The sequence below is a fragment of the Morone saxatilis genome, unplaced genomic scaffold, assembly GCF_004916995.1.
Source record: "Morone saxatilis isolate NCDOM2014 unplaced genomic scaffold, NCSU_SB_2.0 Contig21, whole genome shotgun sequence".
Lineage (NCBI taxonomy): Eukaryota > Metazoa > Chordata > Actinopteri > Moronidae > Morone > Morone saxatilis.
This window is the reverse complement of record NW_023339774.1, coordinates 5,700,121-5,709,009: the sequence shown is the minus strand read 5'-3', so window position 1 is coordinate 5,709,009 and position 8,889 is coordinate 5,700,121. Positions and strand designations below refer to the sequence as shown.

At 40.0% G+C, this 8,889-nt stretch overlaps 1 protein-coding gene across 3 annotated transcripts in view; it reads left to right on the top strand.

The window, feature by feature from the left end:
* Positions 1-8,889, top strand: part of vav2 (vav 2 guanine nucleotide exchange factor) — a gene marked incomplete in the record, with an annotated part of 184,476 nt that overhangs the window by 146,983 nt on the left and 28,604 nt on the right. For all 3 annotated transcript variants that reach the window (XM_035667864.1, XM_035667865.1, XM_035667863.1), the window contains 4 exon segments: positions 2,660-2,765; positions 4,812-4,910; positions 6,152-6,220; positions 6,977-7,077. In XM_035667864.1, coding sequence (XP_035523757.1) covers positions 2,660-2,765; positions 4,812-4,910; positions 6,152-6,220; positions 6,977-7,077 — 375 coding nt within the window.

Here is an 8,889-nt window from a genome sequence, read left to right as displayed (position 1 = left end):
GCTAACTGCTAACAGTTCAATGTCCTTACTACACAGTTGTGCTTTAACAGTGCAGTGTGTAGGTAAAACAAGAATTTTTCATTAGCAGCAACCTTTTTGGTTTTATGGTATCCAGTACGATATGTACTGTATAGTAGGCTTACGTGTTACTACATTAAGATCTTGGTATGGGGTACATCAGAGTTATTTGACTTTGGGATCAATGCATATTGACAGGGGAAACCGCCAGTCAGTTACGAAGTTCATTAATTACATCACCAATTAGAAATATAAAGGAGGTTTCAGAATAAATAAACTCTGATCAACAGAGCATATGCAGTAAAATACTGGTTATAATATTTTGAGAAATGTAATCAGCCAATAGGAAGCTTCTCCTTCAAACCTCACAAGACCTTAGCCATGTCAGTCAAATGTAGTGATCAATGAGTAATCATTGATGAAAAGCATTACAAATATCTTGAATTGACTGATTGATCCAAAAGAGCATTGGACAATGACAAAATAACCCTCTGGGAAAAGAGGAAGGGGCTTAAATGTCATTGCTAATGAATACCCCTTTGACAAACTCTCACTAATGTTAGTCAAGTTCAGGATCAACAGATGGCGCAAACCAACAGAAAATGTTTCTATTCTGCTTCACTATTTTCTATTTAAAGCTCATCATGTTTATCTGTCCTAATACTCTATACTACTATATACTATAAAATGACCCCACTCAGTCTGCCCTCCATCTCCTCCTCCATGTTCTCCGTGGAGATCCTGCTCCTCTTAGATCTCTCCATAGGTCATACTGCACCAGACCTCCATCATATAATATGTCTCTTAGGGATTGTAGCAAAATGAAGTACAACACCTGCTTTTGAGAAAAACTTCCCTGTCAAGCAACACATCAGTCTCTGTGGAGCCTACTGTAGTCTCAGAGTTCAGAGAGGAGACACCAATGGGATAGCATCGGCTGACCGCTGTCCTCCCACACAGCCTTCTTAGTATTCAACATGAGCCACTTTAACTTAATTATGAAAGGAGAAGCAGAGTGCTGAGAGTGAACCAAGCCACCTCAATTAAAACTTCAAACAACCCTCACGTGAGCTTGACGACAAAACTGAATATTTGATTGAGGGCAGTTCTATCTTCTCTGATTTTGTCATCCCCCGTTCATGCAGTGAGAGGAGACATGTTTTAGCTATGATGATAGAGGCAGAAGGTTGTATGTAGCCACATCACTGTAGTGAAAATCCAACAACCTGTGCCCATAAATGTTGTTTTAGAATATTCATTAAATAATAAAGTATATAAAATCCCTACAGAAAATCCCATTTGGGGGATTTTAAAGTGAAATTAAATTTGCTGGTCTGGACATGGTTGGTTTGGTGGTGGGACAGCCAGGTTATGGCCCCTATTAGGCAAGAAGGGGGGAAGTATCTTCCTCAAGAATACTCAAACAGGAAGGTGTACGTGCTGGGGATCACACACTGATACATTTGGATGAGGCGCTATTCATCCAAGAAGAGAAATCTTCTTTTCGCTCGCCCCCACTCAGGCCAGGTCAGCGCACAAAACAGCATTCCTTGAGTTGCTAGGCATCAAATGTCCTGCTCAAGGACATTTAAGCAGGGCGGCCACTTGCAGAACTTAAACCCTGGTCCTCCATTTCTGAGCATGTGAAGACGGTACAGATTGACAAATTGTATATAACTCAATATAACTCAATCAAATCAGAACACACAGACATGATACGCATATTGATAGATTCAGTGTGACTCTTACAACTCCAAAACCTGCCTAAGAACCATCATGTTTTTACATGTTTTTTAGTATCAAAGTAGTCCAGTGATAGTTGTCTGTACATTCATGGGTCCTTTGCAAAGAGGGATTGCTAATAGCTAAGTCTGCATACCTTTAATGGTAGACAAATATAACAAAAACAAAAACAGGGATCAAGTCGTAGCCCACATTGTAACTCACTGAATGACCACATAATACATGCGCATTATACTGCCTCCACCTCACACTAGAGGTGAATGGAATTTCGTTTAAACAAGCAAACCGTTGCCAAGCTTGGTCCTCCATTATTCAGCAGGTAACTCTTACTACCTTTATTTATTTACAATAGTTAATCATTTATTTTCTTTTTGGCGACCTAAAGCTCCTTGTTTATTAACTACATCGATATGGGCCCATTGCCAAAGTGTGTTCCACTGCCTCAATAAGTTTCCCAAACAATAATTGCTTTCACAGAACACAGGCAGATACAGTGTGGGCTCCCAGAGCATGAGGCTCTTCCCCAGAAGACGCTCCTCTCCCCAGTAACTGTCTGTGCTCTGCTGGCTGCTTGCCTAATTAAAGGTCAGTTAGCTAGCTGGGTGCCAAAGCAACATAAACACATTAAAGGGAAATGCCACTCAATAACGAAACTTGGTGGAGTTTGTGAATCAGGTACTGTGTCCCCTTGCCTGGAGCACCAATATCACTCTTCAGTCCGGGCTCGTGAAAGATAATGAGCTCGCACTGGTTTGACGGCTCTGTGCAGTTCAGCTGTCAGAGCAGTTTAAAGTGGACATATGAGCCTTTTTGGCAGAGTAAAAGGATTCATCCTTTGAGTTCAGGTTGTGTTCTGATACAGCTGTTCATCTTACCTGTGTGCACGTGTTTTCCCCAGTGAGCATGACTTGGGTGAGGATGACATCTACGACTGTGTGCCGTGTGAGGACGACGGGGATGACATCTATGAGGACATCATTAAGGTGGAAGTACGACAACCCATGGTGAGAACTTTGTTTCACAGTCTCTGCCATTTTGTCAACAGGGATATTTTGGATAAATTGTGATGATTGGGTTGTCTCAGGTTTGTTGTATTGTGAATCTGATGCCTGCTGAATGTCTATGAAGCTTTGCATTATTAAATTCACTCTAGACTACATCCAGTAGACAACACTTAATCTGACTTATTGGATATAAATCTAAAATCAATGGTTGCATTAAAGTCTATTCTCTATTCCCAGAGAGGATGCAATGAACACATAGTGCAAGAAGAGGAAACACAATAACCTTAGATTATTTATGTGATGTGCATTATCATTGTCTCTGGGGCCTCTAGTATTTGCATGATGTCATATCTCTAAACACACTTAGATGTCTCTTGCATAACTGGTGATAAATTTGACTTCTGACTTGCACTGCTTTGCCTTTCCCAATGCTGCAGATCAGATACATGCAGGTGAGTGCCGCTGTGCTTGTGACTCACCCAACCTGTCAGCTAACTCCCTCCACCACTTTATTTAAGACAAACTCGTAGTCTCCCAGGAGAATGACCTGCCAGTTAGATTACTGACCCGTGCATAGGGGAAAAGGAGACCCCATCTGGTTTAAAGTCTGACTCAGGGCCCATTGGAGACAGTTGGAGACAGCGACTTCAGCTCGGTGACTGCAGTGTTAACTGACGTCAGCGAGGACCACCAGCTGCTACACAGAACCTCAAAGCATGAGACAAATAAACATTATTCTGCTGGCTTTGAATCTTGCTTCTGATTGGTTGATTACATGCTGGATTGAGGCCTGGACTGGACTTGCATTTCTACATTGTTAGCCCCAGTTTTTATATTATCAGCGCTGGTTATCAACAGCCAAATCTGCACCAGATGGCTTTGTCAGTTATTCCACAATCAAGATGCTTATACCACTGCCACAGCATAGAAAGTCTGTATAGAAATTAAGCCTCTGTGTATGTGGGTTTTTTCATTTGGGTGAGTCACTGACAATAGGCATTACAGTATATTGTTCAAAGAAACACACGTATATATGGGAATACACATGTTCGTGCATGGAGACTTATAGGAAACGCTCTATGTAGATACGTTTGTATCTTCCCCATCCTTCACCGCCCCCTTACAATATGCCTGCTTGCATAGCTATACATTAAAAAAAATGTTGTCATTTGCAGTCATATACATAAATATGCCTTGTTCAGCCAGGCTGCCTACACATACAATAACACACAAAAGCTCTCCAGCACACTTTCCTCCCTTTCTTACTTCACTCGAGCCATGGCAGCAACTGCAGTCAGTCACTGTGCGCCAACATTTTCATCGGGTTCAAGTAGATTTGGAAATTAAACAGACTTGTGGTGTTTTTGTAATGTTTGTAGAACCTTAACTTCTCATCATGTTAACTTTTTTCCTGATGGAGTTTGAATGTAGACTTAGATTCTTGGAGGTATTTTTTCCTTTTGTTCCTGCAGCTATTGATTTCCATTAAATTTTAGACAGTGGGAAAATCAATTGGCAAAATCCAATCCATTTCATGCCTGGGACTTCCCGGAAAGCAGTATTGATTATGAGTGGATTATCTGGTTGAAATTAAGTAAAACAGACTCTTGAAAGCTGCTTGAGTCTTGTAATCCATTACGATCAACATCAAGTACACATTCATTTTTGTCAATGGTACGTAATGGTCGTATGGTAATGCAGTGCAAGTGTAAATTGATTGGAAATCATACAGATAATGTAATTTAATGAATTGCGCAACTCAAGCAATTTTCAAGCGTGTGCTATACTGTCTGGAAATTAATTATTTCCAAATGAATGTTCAAATTTCTAAAACACAGCAGCACGGTTTGCAAACTGCTTAACTGCAATTCCTTAATATTATTTAACCATCACTGAAAAACATATAATCCTGATAGTCATATTAAAAGTAGTAAACAGCAATCATAAGGTAAAAAGGGAGACAGCACTATTTTGTAAATAAAAAGATAATCAATAATCCGTAATCATAATTCTCCTGACTCATTATATTTCTTTTACTCACCACAGAAAATGGGTATGACAGAAGATGACAAGAGAAATTGCTGCTTAGTGGAGATCCAGGAGACTGAAGCAAAGTACTACAAGACTTTAGAGGACATTGAGAAGGTGAGCGTCACAATATGTTGCTGTGTGCGAACATAAATTTGGGTGTGCATTTTTATCCCAGTGCAAGCAATGTCGTGCTAGAATTTCCTTTTGTCACTTCTTCCTTTGTTGGTGTCTCAGGCTCTTTTGGCCCGGGTCACAGCATGGAAATGTCAGCTATTGGCAGATTCATTGGGGAGCACAAATGTCACAGGAGCTGATCGATTCGGTTATTACTGGCTCAGCCCCCGTGGGAGATGCTGACCCCTGGGGCTTTAAGTATAGACCCACACATCACAGGCGCAAGGCCATATATACGTGAACACGCACGCACGCACACACATACTGGCAACAAGTTATTCAAAAAAGAAGGACCTCCTTACCTCTTAATACTATGTTCACCAGCCCAACACAGTTTGTATTTTTTCCCGTGTTACCGCTGCATAGCAGTAGCTAGTAATTAGATTGGACGCCTCACACTCAACACTACTGCTGCCAAACTCAAGTTGCATACCTGTAAAACCGAACATTTCAGGTGCTTAAAGAATCAAAAACTTCCTCACACACACGCCATGTCTTACAGTGTGATAATGAACCGTTGCGTGTGCTAACTTTCACTTTCCGCATTGACAGATTTCATCTGCAATTTGATGGAGAGCCACAAATCACCCGCTCCACTAATTTCATTAAACTAAATGTGTATCCTGTGTTTTCCGCGTCAGACCAACACGAGACTAAATGAGAATAAATAACCTTCTTATGATCAGAGGACTCGTTAAGCTTAATTGAGTTGGGGTTAATAAAGCCGTCATCTCGCCGTTGCTTCTTAGTTGATCTATTTGTTATTATTATGATGATGGAATGTGACAACCATAAAACGTTAGAGAAACAATAGGTAGGATTTTTTTTTTCTGTAAGCATAAGTGCTGCATAGAGAACAGCTGTATAGTATTTATTTATGGCCAATACAGTGTTATAGCTTGAAATTAAATAACTTCACACACTCAGTGAACACAAATAGTCACTCCATCTTTTACAGTGTGGAATGGTATTGATTTTTTTTTTTGTTGCTGCAGTTAACTTTCAGTTGTGCTGTCCATCAAATAAATTCTTACAGATCTGCTAAAAGCATGCCCAGATTTTTATTTCATTTTATCAATACTGAACTGACACCTGTGAGTTACAGGATTTGTTTTTTTAAGAGGGACTTTTTCTCTTTTAAAAAAGACATTTTCAATGATTTGTCTTTTGTTTCTCTTTAGAATTACATGATCCCGTTGAAGCAAGTCTTGAGTCCACAAGACATGGAGGCTATATTTGTCAATCTTGAGGTGAGTAACCACTCAAGCAAAGAAAATCATGTCTATACAGCATGCCTGGATGTGTCGCGCACCAAGTGAATAATTCAATATGTGTACGCATGGCTGAATGACTGACAGGATGTGTTGTATATATGCATATTAGGGGTGTACCGGTATGCAAAGTTCATGGTTCGATATGCACTGAGATGCTGGTGTCATGGTTCAGTATTCTTATATCACAGTGGGGGGGCAAAAGATTCCATTTCTTTTCATTCTTTTTGAAAACCTTAACAGTGAATCACAGTCATTGTGAGCTATGGGGTCTGTGTAAAAGCTTGCTCGGACATGTACCAAAGCATCACACAAGCACAGTCATACCGGCAAACTAAAATGCACATTGCTGCAATAAATAGTTAAAACCACCACTAATTTTTCGTGTCATGTTGACGATAAGAAAAATGCAGACTAACGGCAGCCTCATCCTTTAACTATCAGTGTTAAGCTGAAAGCAGTTGATACACCAGCAGCAAACTTTTCTTCAAGTTTAGCTTCCACATATGTCAAGACATAGTTAGATATAATTAGACTGTATTAGACTAAGAAGTCTGTAATCATTTAAATCATAGGGCATATCAAGCAAATGCAAGGAACGTATTGTACGGAATAGTTCAGGATAAATATATATATCATTGCACACCTAAATGTATTGTATGTAAGTGTGTATGATTGAAAGAGTAATGTAATAGAGTGGATAGATTACTAATGTATATTGTGATGTTGATACAGGATGTAATCAAAGTCCACTTTGCCCTCCTGCGAGCCATCGACCTGAACATGGTCAGTGGAGGAAGTGGCCTGGGCAAGATCTTCCTCGACTTCAAGGAAAGGTTAGTAAGCTCAAATATGTATTTCTTGTTCTTTTTTGGGTTATGTTATGTACATAGAGTGTTGAAATCCACTTTGCATTTGAGAGGAAGCTGAATGTTTTGCTGCCCTTTCAAATTCAGGAGGCTGCATCAAGTTGAGTATCCGCAGATCAGTTGGAGGATTACTGGGATTAGCGTTAAAAGAATAAGTCAATTAAAACAAAACATGTTAGAGGAAAAAGCTGAGAGAGCATGTAACCAATTGTTCCCCGTTCACCTAAAACGATCAGACTAAATCCACTCAAGGCTGCATTGACAGTTCTATTCCTGTAGAGTTGTCTCTCCTCTTCCACTACCACATCATTTCCTTTCTTTTGCAATATGTTCTTTGCATTTGTTGCTCATTGTCTCTAAACTTAACTCAGGTTCTCCAAAAGCCTGATTTCATTCAACTTCTAAAATGAATTCCTTTTCATCCAGTATTGTTTTGTTTTTTAAGTTTTCTTAAAATGTGAACCGAGAATAATTTACCCTGTTTCAACAAATCAACTTAGCTAAGTATTTGCTGAAATCAAGTTTAATTTTTTTCAACTCTAGTGCACCCACCTGCCTTATCTTATCGAAAAATCTTGAAACACGAACAGTACATTGGAATGAACAAGTTTTTAATGTTCTTGCTGCACATTAAAGACAGAAAAGATTTAATAAGAAGGAGATTTCCGTTGCATGGGGTGTATAAAACTTTGTCAACAGGGGAAAGCTGAGATTTATTAGTGAACAGGGTTTTCTCTCAGATGGATCTCCATCGTGGCCAGCTGCTGAGCAATGTGTGGATAATTTGCATCCCTGAGGGGAGCAGTTATTTGCCTCCCTGCTGTGTGGAGTGTGGCTGCTTCACAGGTAATGGTAATGATGGTGATGATAGGTTCTGGCCCCGGTCTATGACTCCATACACAGCCATGGATATTCCACTCTCCTCGGATGATACAGCCGTTACTGCAAGAGTGAGTCACACACTTCATTGCCCGTGTGTTTGTACCTGTTCTTGCATACATAAGTATGCATTTTATTCCTCTGCACAGTGATCCTGATGGCACACATACCTTTTTTCCTCCTCCTCATTCTTCCAACCTGAAACAGGCAGTCACAGTATTTATTTGGGCGACGTCAGTTTGCATAGGTAATAGGCTCATTGCAGGCCTCTTCCTTAAGCCTAGAGGGGCATGTAACACAAAGTTAGTGTGACACTAGAGACTCTATTCCTACTAATAGATGGAGGCAAGCACATACTCTCTCCCTCTATCTCACACATGCATGCACACACTCCTACTGTATCTCCTTCCTGGTTTAGCTCATCTGACTCCCTGATCTGATTGAACAGTGGTTGGAAATCTTCATTTGCACGCAATCCCAGTTAGATTTCCCTGTAAAGGCCAAGGAGGTTGCCACACGAAAGCTCAGAAGATGCACATGGTGAGAGAGAAATGGGGAAATACATGAAGAGAAATAAACATAAAGCAGTTTTTACAATTCAATCATTTACATTGTTTAAGTAAATTCAACCTATTTTCTGATTGTTGTGATTTTAGCCCTGTTTTTTAGGTCTCTACACAAAAAGATGGTAAAACAGACTTAGAGACTAGAGCCTTTTTGAGGTTAAAGTCACAAGTAATTCCTTTATAAGACGTCGCTTTAAGCCAAACTTAGTTTTTTTAAGGTACATTTTTGGGGCTTTTTATACCTTTATTTTTGATAAGAGAGCTGTAGATAGACAGGAAAGGGGGGACGATGTGCACTAAAGGGCTGCAGGTTGGAATTGAACCTGGGCTGCTG